Source organism: Ranitomeya variabilis, chromosome 1, assembly GCF_051348905.1.
Source record: "Ranitomeya variabilis isolate aRanVar5 chromosome 1, aRanVar5.hap1, whole genome shotgun sequence".
Classification (NCBI taxonomy): domain Eukaryota; kingdom Metazoa; phylum Chordata; class Amphibia; order Anura; family Dendrobatidae; genus Ranitomeya; species Ranitomeya variabilis.
The window spans coordinates 739,823,779-739,834,912 of NC_135232.1; the positions used below are offsets into that span (position 1 = coordinate 739,823,779).

Below are 11,134 nucleotides of genomic sequence, written 5' to 3' on the forward strand. Positions count from 1 at the left end.
AGAGATGTCAATTGAAAGAAAGGAGAGGATTATCAAACTCTTAAAATAGGGTAAATCACACAATGTTGCAAAAGACGTTGGTTGTTCACAGTCAGCTGTGTCTAAAATCTGGACCAAATACAAACAACATGGGAAGGTTGTTAAAGGCAAACATACTGGTAGACCAAGGAAGACATCAAAGCGTCAAGACCGTAAACTTAAAGCAATATGTCTCCAAAACAGGAAATGCACAACTAAACAAATGAGGAACGAATGGGTGGAAACTGGAGTCAACGTCTGTGACCGAACTGTAAGAAACCATCTTAAGGAAATGGGATTTACATGCAGAAAAGCTAAGCGAAAGCCATCATTAACACCTAAACTGTAAAAAACAAGGTTACAATGGGCTAAGGAAAAGCAACCGTGGACTGTGGATGACTGGATGAAAGTCATATTCAGTGATGAATCACGAATCTGCATTGGGCAAGGTGATGATGCTGGAACTTTTGTTTGGTGCAGTTCCAATGAGATTTATAAAGATGACTGCCTGAAGAGAACATGCAAATTTCCATAGTCATTGATGATATGGGGCTGCATGTCAGGTTAAGGCTCTTGGGAGATGGCTGTCATTACATCTTCAATAAATGCACAAGTTTATGTTGATATTTTGGACACTTTTCTTATCCCATCAATTGAAAGAATGTTTGGGGATGATGAAATCATTTTTCAAGATGATAATGCATTCTGCCATAGAGCAAAAACTATGAAAACATTCCTTGAAAAAAAGACACATAAGGTCAATGTCATGGCCAGCAAATAGTCCAGATCTCAATCCAATTGAAAATCTTTGGTGGAAGTTGAAGAAAATGGTCCATGACAATGCTCCAACCTGAAAAGCTGATCTGGCAACAGGAATCAGAGAAAGTTGGAGCCAGATTGATGAAGAGTACTGTTTGACACTCATTAAGTCCATGCCTCAGAGACTGCAAGCTGTTATAAAAGCCAGAGGTGGTGCAACAAAATACTAGTGATGTGTTGGAGTGTTTTTTTGTTTGTTTTTCATGATTCCATAATTTTTTCCTCAGAATTGAGTGACTCCATAATTTTTCCCCTATGCCTGGTTACAAAAAGATGTTGGGCTCAGTCATCTAGACCAGGAGTCCCCAACCACTGATCATCGGACCAGGACCGGGTCTTTGGTTTTTTTTTTGCCGGTATGTGGCACCGCAGCAGACCAGCACTAAACACTGACAGTGTGCTCTGCGGCTATATATATGGGGGATTACATGTGTGGAACCATTATATTATCTGCAGAGTTGTATGGGGATTACAGGTGGAACCATCATACTATATATAGAGGATTACATGTTGGGCCATCATATTATATATACCCTGCCCCCATATGACCAAAGCCCCTTACCCCTGCCCCACCCCCACCCCGCCCTGCTGGGCCATGGAAAAATGGTCTTGCTTGAAGTCAGTCCCTGGTGCAAAAAAGGTTTGGGACCACTGATCTAGACCACCCTGGTCCAAGACATATCAATGCCAGTGTTAATAACCTGTGATATCAGCCAGTAATGAAAAACTCTTTACCTTCTCCTCCTCAATTCTGGTGTCTTCAGGGTTAGCCTTTGTCATCATGACGAGAATTGACACATGATTCACACAAGTGCAAACACGCCTAATATACGAGCTGGAAGCCTTTAGGTAACACTGAATCACTCAGTGTCACCCTGGCATGGCGAACATACACACATTCATCTGAGGTGAGGGTCGGACATGTTGGATCCAATTTTTCAGTCAGACTGCACAAGCGTCCATCTGAGGCGAGGTGTCGGTCATGTTGGATCCAATTTTTCAGTCAGAATGCACGAGCATTCATCTGAGGTGAAGGATCAGACATGTAGGATCTGATATTTCACTCAGAACATACAGGCGTCCATCTGAGACAAGGGGTTGGACATGTTAGATCCTATTTTTCAGTCTGAACGTACAAGCGTTCATCTGAAGAGAGTGGCAGATATGTTGGATCTGATTTTTCAGTCAGAACATACGTGTGTTCATCTGAGAACAGAGGTCGGACATGTTAGATCTGATTTTTCACTCAAAATTTAAACGCATTCATCTGAGGCAAGGCCTGGACATGATAGATCTGATTTTTAAGTCAAAACATAAACTCGTTCATCTGAGGCAAGGAGTCATCCATGTTAAAACCGATTTTTCAGTCAGAACGCAAGAACGTCCATCTGAGGAAAGGGGTTGGACATGTTGGATCTGATTTTTCATTCACAGCGCTGGAGCGTACACCTAAGACGAGGGGTCAGACATGTTGAATCCGATTTTTCAGTTAAAACATATGCGTGTTCATCTGAGTTGAGAGGTTGGTCATGTTGGATCCGATTTTCCTGTCAGATATATGTGCGTTCATCTGAGGCGAGGGGTCGTCCATGTTGGTAACCGATTTTTCAGTCAAGAGTGCGAGAGTGTACATCTGAGGCGAGGTGTCGTCCATGTTGGAACTGATTTTTTCACAGTGCAAGAGCGTGCATGTGAGACAAGGGTCCGACATGTTGGAACTGATTTTTCAGTCAGAACGCACGAGTGTACATCTGAGACAAGGGTCGGACAAGTTGGAACTGATTTTTCAGTCAGAACACACGAGGGTCCTTCTCAGGCGAAAGGTCGAACATGTTGCATCCGATTTTTCTGTCAGAACGTACGTGTCAACCTGAGGCTAGGTTCACATTAGCGTTTCTGTGCACAGCATATTATCTGCATGCGCAAGCGCATGCCAAAACGCATGCGAAAGCATTTTTACGCCTCCGCATCTTGCGCATGATGCAAACAAAAACGCTTGTGTATGCATGCGTTTAAATGCATTTTGGCATGTGTGTGGGTTTTTTATGCGCATGGTGTAGGCGGTGACATCATTTTCTGGACATACGCGAAGTACGCATGTCATTGCGTACCGATGCGTTCCCATAGAAAGTAATGTTTTTAACGCACTCATCCGCATGATTGCGCAATAGTTGACGTTGATGTCCCTGTGTACACCATGTTAGATTTGTACGCATGATGCATGCGGATCATACGCTGCGCACAGATACGCTAATGTGAACCCAGATCGTTTATGTGTGTGTGTGGCGAGTCAGGAGGAAATGTGTTTAATCCTATCATATAGAACAGTTGACTGTGGGCAGAAGGAGAAAAAACATAAGTGGAAATCTGTAAGTGAATTTTTCCTCAGTCTCAGGATAGTGTAGCAGCTGCATCCACATCCACTTGAGCAGCCATCGCTGCTTCCCTTGTTGCCATGGTAACCAGCACGTGGCTCCAGCTCCTTCTAGTGTTTTCCACAGTTGTTCTGCCTCCTCCTGTAACCGACAGTAGAAGGGGAGGGACGATCTCAGCAGCCTACTCTGTGATTGGTTGTTGCTAAAATCGCGGTTCTCCTGCCCGGGAAAAAATCCGTAAGGTTCTACGTTTCTGTCAGCTGTGGGCGTGGTCAGTGAAGGGTGGGCGGTGGTATAAAAAAGTGGTGACGCGCTTTCTGCGCATCAGTGAGTGACAGTCACCACAGACGGCAGGCGGTTGTGACCGGAGGCTGAACGGTTATACCGGACCAAACACGGTGAGGTGTTCTGTCACAGCCTAGCCAGTGCCACGATATACACCCCTTCTCTGCCTTAGTTGCCCTGAGCGGCTAGTAATTCTCCTGTATCCTTTGTGGGCAACAGCCCTGGCCTAGACTTTATATAGAAGTGTTTTGTATCCTGGGGTTGGTAGAACTAAAAGTGCCAGCAGGTTGTCATTGGTTTGGCTGGTTTTACTTGCTGGGCATCGTTGGGAGTAGAAGTGCTTGATGATCATGTACATAAGGGTTTGCTGGGAGTTGTAGTGCTAGCTGACTTCCTGTATATAGTGGGCTCATTGTGATATACTGTGTACTATAGCACGGTTTTGTATTCTGGGGTTGGGTAGAACTATAAGTCCCAGAAGGTTGTCATAGTTATAATGGGCTCGTTGTCTGTGATACATTGTACTATAGTGGGGGTCCCTCAATATAGAGACTAGGCGGTCTGCATTGTGCCCGTAGTTGAGAGGATCTCAGGTATTTGCTGGGCCTAGAGGTGGTAGATGTGTGTCCCTTTAAATCTGTTTTCTCGGCACTGGCCCTTCCAACTCTGAGTTGGCTCGGCTTTGTTTTTTGTTTGTGCATTTGAGAGAGTATATATATATATATATATATATATATATATATATATATATATATATATATATATATATATATATATATATATATATATATATATATATATATATATATATATATATATATATATTTATTTGTGTGTGTGTGTGTTCCTGAGGTTGTTGTGATGCTACCACTCACAATGGGGTCTGCCAGCTTTTGGCACGGTGCTATGTGGTGGTCTGTCCTGCCCGGCAGATGTGAAGAAGCCTGGTGATGTACATATCGTCATCATTCATTTTAATTCCAAAGGATGCGGATCATGGATTCCTTGTCTGTAGCATCTGCGATCTTTACAAAGGTTTTGGTGCCGGATTGAATTGTCATCCAGAACCTTCCTGGAATAATCTGCATTAACCCCTATAGGATCACGGGGGTGGGGGTGTATGGGCGATGATGCTGGTAGCTTCTAGAAGCTTGCAGTAACCAGGTCTTGCCAGTAGGTGGCACTCTTCATTGCATCTAGAAAGATCCTTGTTTTGCTGCAATCAGAAGGGTAAGGATTCTCGCTGGCACTATAACCCCTGTTATCGTTTGCTTTTGTTTTTCCATTCCTCAATAGATGCCAGAAGAAGTGCAGAGCACAGGTCCAGACCACCAGATGGAGGAAGACGTGGAGACCTTTGCCTTCCAGGCTGAGATTGCTCAGCTTATGTCCTTGATTATTAACACTTTCTATTCCAACAAGGAGATCTTCCTGCGAGAAATAATTTCTAACTCTTCTGATGTAAGTGCCCGTAGATCCATTTCATCCTGCCATATGTGTCTCACTGCCGACCTTTTCTAAAAGCAAGTACCATTATTGTAGGCTCTGGATAAAATCCGCTATGAGAGTCTCACAGACCCCAGCAAACTGGATTCGGGCAAGGAACTGAAGATCGACCTGATCCCTAACAAGCAGGATCGCACCCTGACTATAATCGACACTGGCATTGGTATGACCAAAGCCGATCTCATCAACAACTTGGGGACCATCGCTAAGTCTGGGACCAAAGCCTTCATGGAGGCTCTACAGGCCGGGGCAGATATCTCTATGATTGGTCAGTTTGGTGTTGGCTTCTACTCTGCCTACCTTGTAGCTGAGAAGGTGACGGTGATCACCAAGCACAATGATGATGAGCAGTATGCCTGGGAGTCCTCAGCTGGAGGATCCTTCACAGTCCGAGTAGATAATAGTAAGTATACAAGAGCTGTGTCTGATGTGACCACTGTGCATACAAAAACAGTGTTGGTAGCTTTTCTGCATAACCGCACAGATAATCAGGTATATTTTACAAACCAAGTGTTAAAGTGCATTTTGCTGATTCACATCTGGGGTGGCATCATGTGAACACAACCTAAGGTCTTCACACATCCAACACTTACGGGCCATATACACACTTTACGTGGGTCTTTGCACAAATTTACCTGTCAGATTACGGAGCTTCTGTCAAAAGACATTCCCCCCACCACCACAGCCAGTCCGGACATCTGATGTGTGAAGGTGAGCTTTGTAATCAAGCGTAGCATCGCTGCCTAATAATAATTAATGGTCCCTTTCAGGTGAGCCCCTGGGCCGTGGTACCAAAGTTATCCTGCACCTAAAGGAGGACCAATCTGATTATTTTGAAGAAAGGAGGATCAAGGAGATCGTCAAGAAACATTCCCAGTTCATCGGCTACCCAATTACACTCTTTGTGGAGAAGGAGCGTGATAAGGAGGTCAGCGATGATGAAGCCGAGGAGGAAAAAGAAGAGAAGAAAGAGGATGAGGAAGAAAAGGCTGAGGAGAAGCCTGAGATAGAAGACGTAGGCTCTGATGAGGATGAAGATAAGAAGGAAGGAGACAAGAAGAAGAAGAAAAAGATAAAGGAAAAATACATTGACCAAGAAGAGTTAAACAAAACCAAACCTATCTGGACCCGAAACCCAGATTACATCACAAATGAGGAGTATGGCGAGTTCTACAAGAGTCTCACCAATGACTGGGAAGACCACCTGGCTGTGAAAGTGAGTGGTGATGGTCTCTTCTAAGGCCTCTTTCTCACTTCCGTCGGTACGGGTCCGTCGCTATGTGCTGTAACGACGGACGTTGTGAAAATAATGCATGATGTGGGCAGAGGATTCAGTTTTTCAACGCATCCGCTGCCCAGTCTACATCCTGGGTGGAGTTCCGCACGCAGTCGTAAATGGCGGACGCGACATCCCAAAAAAAAAAGCTACATTCAACTTTTTTTTTCATTGTGACGACGGTCTGCAAAAGCACGACGGATGCAACGTGTGGCCATCCGTCGCTAATACAAGTCTATGGGCAAAAAACGCATCCTGCAAGCACATTTGCAGGATCTGTTTTTTTTTTTTTTTTTTTTTTTTTTTGCCCAAACTGACGGATTGCGAAAGAGGCCTAAGCTACTTTAGAGATGAGTGTGTGTGTGTGTGTATAAGATCTGCATGTATGTAATCTATATCTCTATCTCATGTCCTGTCTCCTCCCTAAATGCTAATGTCTGTCGCTTTCTGTTTCCAGCACTTCTCTGTGGAGGGGCAGCTTGAGTTCAGAGCTCTCCTGTTTGTGCCCAGACGAGCACCTTTTGACTTGTTTGAGAACAGGAAGAAAAAGAACAACATCAAGCTGTATGTGCGGAGGGTCTTCATCATGGACAACTGCGAGGAGCTGATCCCGGAATATCTGAGTAAGTGAAATATTATGGTGGCCTCTCAAGTACCATATATACTAGAGTATAAGCTCAGGAACCTAAGTTTGCCATGGGAAACTGGGTAAGCTTATTGACTCGAGTATAAGCCGGGTATGTAATGTCCCCTCATCCCTGCCCTGCTGTGTGGCTCCCCCTGTTGTATGCATGGCTCGGCTCCCTGTCTCATGCTTTTATGCATGGCTTGGTTCCCCCCATCCTCCTCGAGCCGTCGCTGAACGTCCCTGCATCTCTGTTGTCCCGGTGCGGCAGCTCTTCCTGTGCTCAGCAGTCACATGGTACCGCTCATTAAGGTAATGAATATGCACACGTCTCCACTCCCATAGGCATGGAGTGCATATTCATATTCAGCGAGGAGGGTGAGGGTCACAGCCGCAGGCTACCGCTCCCCTCCCCCGCCGGCTTTCTGGACCATGATTCGTGTAAAAGCCGTGGGAGGTTTGGTGTTTTCAGCACAAACACAATGTGCCAAAAGTGTGTGCTTTTCTATGGGATGCCCCCCCCCCCCAAAAAAAAAAAAAAAACAAAAAAAAACAACAAACTCTGCCCATGTCTCCTCATCTGGTGGGTCAAGTCACATGAGCACTACACGCAAACAGCATGGGCATTGTCTGAGCTGGAAAGAAGCTATGAGAATTGTTTGACGAGTTGTCATGTGACTGACCCCCATAGGCGACAAGGGAAACTGGTGATGCAGGCAGCAGTGTGTGTGGTGGTTTATAAAGGGGTAGTAATCCATTATTCATCTTGTAGACTTCATCAGAGGCGTGGTGGACTCAGAAGATCTCCCCCTGAACATCTCTAGAGAGATGCTGCAGCAAAGCAAGATCCTGAAGGTGATCCGTAAGAACCTGGTGAAGAAATGTTTGGAGCTTTTCACACAACTGTCTGAGGACAAAGAAAACTATAAGAAGCTCTATGAACAATTCTCCAAAAATGTAAAGCTTGGGATTCACGAAGACTCTCAAAACCGCAACAAACTTTCCGAACTCCTGCGGTACTACACATCTGCGTCCGGGGACGAAATGGTGTCCCTGAAAGACTACTGCACCCGGATGAAGGAGAACCAGAAGCACATCTACTACATCACAGGTGTGGGGGCTTGCTCTGTAAGGGGGTATTCGCATACCTGTTTCTCAACTTGGCTTGCAATACACACTTTCCCCTCCCCCATCTATGCATTTAGTAGAAGCATTTCACTTTCACAGAATAAGGATGGCATCTAATTCATTGCAGCCTGTGCAAGTTCACTGTGACCAAACCTTCCTCTCTCTCCAGGTGAGACTAAAGAGCAGGTTGCCCACTCGGCCTTCGTGGAGCGGCTCAGGAAGCATGGCCTGGAGGTTATCTACATGATCGAGCCGATTGATGAATACTGTGTCCAGCAACTGAAAGAGTTTGAGGGCAAGACCCTTGTCTCTGTCACCAAGGAAGGGCTGGAGCTCCCGGAAGATGAGGAAGAGAAAAAGAGGCAGGAGGAGAAGAAGGCAAAGTTTGAGAATCTGTGCAAAATCATGAAGGACATCCTGGAAAAGAAAGTAGAGAAGGTTAGTATCTGACACTTTTGTGGTTGTCTGGGGCTTCTGGGCTGTCACTGGTTGCAATTTCTAATTCTTCTGAGTCTCATTTGTTTTTTAGGTAGTAGTGTCCAACAGACTAGTAACATCGCCCTGCTGCATCGTAACCAGTACGTACGGCTGGACTGCCAACATGGAGCGTATCATGAAGGCCCAGGCACTGAGGGACAACTCCACTATGGGCTACATGGCAGCCAAAAAGCATCTAGAAATTAACCCAGACCATTCCATTGTTGAAACATTGAGGCAGAAAGCAGATGCCGACAAGAATGACAAGTCTGTGAAGGATCTGGTAATTCTGCTCTTCGAAACCGCCCTCCTGTCATCAGGCTTTAGCCTGGAAGACCCGCAGACACATGCCAACCGCATCTACAGGATGATAAAACTTGGCCTTGGTGAGGGTTTTTTTTTTTTTTTTTTTTTTCTTGATTCTGTAATGTGTAGAGGGATTTCCTCTGATCAGTAGAGGCCTTGCTGTAAACTTTTGATCTGATCCCGCAGGTATCGACGAGGACGACGTGGTCACGGAGGAGCTGACGCCCCCTGCCACTGAGGAGATGCCCCCTCTGGAAGGAGATGAAGACTCCTCCCGAATGGAAGAGGTTGACTGAATCAGTCGTCAACTCCCTCCATCACTACCCTCAACAAGTTCTATACTCACCAGTTAGGTTTTTGTACCATGTGCAGCATTTCCACCACCTGCATTATGAGATATATTTATTTTTTGGATGTTGTCTGTCTTTGTTAAAATTACTTTGTTCTGTTAAAAATAATAAAAAAGGATGTAATAATAAGTCAGGGTGTTCTCTCAAGGTCATTGCAGGAAGACCACATACTGATGGCTGAACCAAGGGTCTGATACGTAGGTTTTGGGCTACGTTCACATTTGCGTTGTGCGTCGGTGACACAACGCAAACAAACGCAACAAAACGCTGCGTTTTGTTTCGCCGAAAGTTGGACGCAAAAAAAAGCAACTTGCTGCGTTCTCTGCGCCCAACGCTTGCGGCCAAAAACGCATGCGTCGCAAAACGCAGCACAACGCATGTCCATGCGCCCCCATGTTAAATATAGGGGTGCATGACGCATGCGGCGACGCTGCGGCGCCGAACGCTAATGTGAACGTAGACTAACAAATGTAAACTGCCAGTATATGCATAAAGTCGCTGGTTGCATCAGTTCTGGGCTCGTCAGAATCCAGCCTTCCTGTAGTGGGTTCATAGAGGATTTCTACCAAAAAAGAGCACTTTCACCATGCTCCAATCCACAAACACATATTGGTCTTCTGAGCCGATCCTACCAGCTTACAAAAAGCTGTCAAGCAGAAGCCAAGGAACTTGCAGCCGATCTGTGCTTCTCTGGGGACTGTAACACATGGTGTGTAAATTCGGCATGAGACTAGATGGTCTTTAACAACTTCCTGACACACATTGGGCCCTGACTTTGATTCAGGCTTATGAGCTGCAGATGATGGCTGTTCAGCTATCCTCTAACAGCAGCCAGCAGAGCTCTGACCACTGCAGTGAACCGGCTTTTTTTAATTTGTATCTGTTTTCTGAACTTGAACATGTGATTTTAAGATGGCATAAGAAATACACAGCAGTACCCCAATAGTCTATCCTCTGCCTGAATTCTGGCCGCCCAGTACCACCCACCTCTGGAAGGATTTGATTTGCCATAGCATATGAGAGACCCAGAGGCTGTGGTCATGCTTCGGGTTACCTTGGCTACCCATCGGCATCCTGTGTCTTTGCCCTACAGGGCAGCTGCTGGGTTGACAGGGAGCTGTCAAACTCCAAATGTATTGCTGTCCCTACTGATGGCTTCCTATCAGGGTGGGGGAGAGTATAAGTCTATGTGCACACGTTGCCGATTCGTGTGCGGATATTTCTGTGCAGATTCTGAAAAATCCGCAGGTAAATTGCATTGCGTTTTACCTGCGGATTTCACCTGAGTTTTTACACCTGTGGATTCCTATTATGGAGCAGGTGTAAAACGCTGCGGAATAAAACAACACAGCTTTTCCGCGCGGTATTTTCCGCAGCATGTGCACTACGGATTTGGTTTTCCACATGTTTACATGGTACTGTACACCGCATGGAAAACTGCTGCGAATCCGCAACGTGTGCACATAGCCTAAATGACCAGGATCGGCAAGAACCCAGGTGGTAGCAGGAGCCCCGGTCTGCATATCAGTCTGGTTTCTACAACTGAACGTTCTGGTACAGAAGCGGCACGTTGCAATCGGGATGTGTACATCCATCATGGAGCACGAAGATGGGGAAGAATCTGCACCAAGCAGATGGAGACATGCTGAGACTCGTGGCTGCTTTATATCCAGGCAGTTTATAGCAGATACTAGGAAACATTGCAGTTGGATCACAATTTGCCTCAACCAGGTGTAAAGAGATTGTCCTGATAACGACCGGGTGAGTAAAGGATGAGGGTTGTAGTACCGGTGCCCCACCTCTGATTACACTGTTTTCATAACAATCAAGTCGGGCTGCTGCAAACAAGATGTAAGACTCCAGGTCTGGGGGATTGGAGCGCCCCCTGCTGCATCCAGTATTATATTGCTGCTCCTGGAAATTGGCAATCAATTCCCTGACCTACTACAACTCCCAAAATCCACACTAC

General features: G+C 45.7%; 1 protein-coding gene across 1 annotated transcript; it reads left to right on the forward strand.

Annotated features, from left to right (window-relative positions):
- Nucleotides 1-3,477: 3,477 nt before the first annotated feature.
- LOC143782031 (heat shock protein HSP 90-alpha) lies at nt 3,478-9,294 on the forward strand. The gene is made up of 9 exons (XM_077269100.1): nt 3,478-3,610; nt 4,794-4,958; nt 5,040-5,406; nt 5,774-6,219; nt 6,737-6,902; nt 7,677-8,015; nt 8,202-8,470; nt 8,562-8,895; nt 9,002-9,294. Exons 2-9 carry the CDS (start codon nt 4,794-4,796, stop codon nt 9,109-9,111), a joined length of 2,196 nt encoding a protein of 731 aa, XP_077125215.1. The 5' UTR covers nt 3,478-3,610; the 3' UTR covers nt 9,112-9,294.
- The last annotated feature ends 1,840 nt before the right edge of the window (nt 9,295-11,134 follow it).

What these genes read in the sequence shown, in the direction of transcription:
- LOC143782031 (XM_077269100.1), top strand. Translation starts at nt 4,794, where the DNA reads ATGCCAGAAGAAGTGCAGAGCACAGGTCCAGACCACCAGATGGAGGAA. An exon ending in TAATTTCTAACTCTTCTGAT is followed by an intron (nt 4,959 to 5,039) that starts GTAAGTGCCCGT and finishes CCATTATTGTAG; the next exon opens with GCTCTGGATAAAATCCGCTA. An exon ending in GATGATAAAACTTGGCCTTG is followed by an intron (nt 8,896 to 9,001) that starts GTGAGGGTTTTT and finishes CTGATCCCGCAG; the next exon opens with GTATCGACGAGGACGACGTG.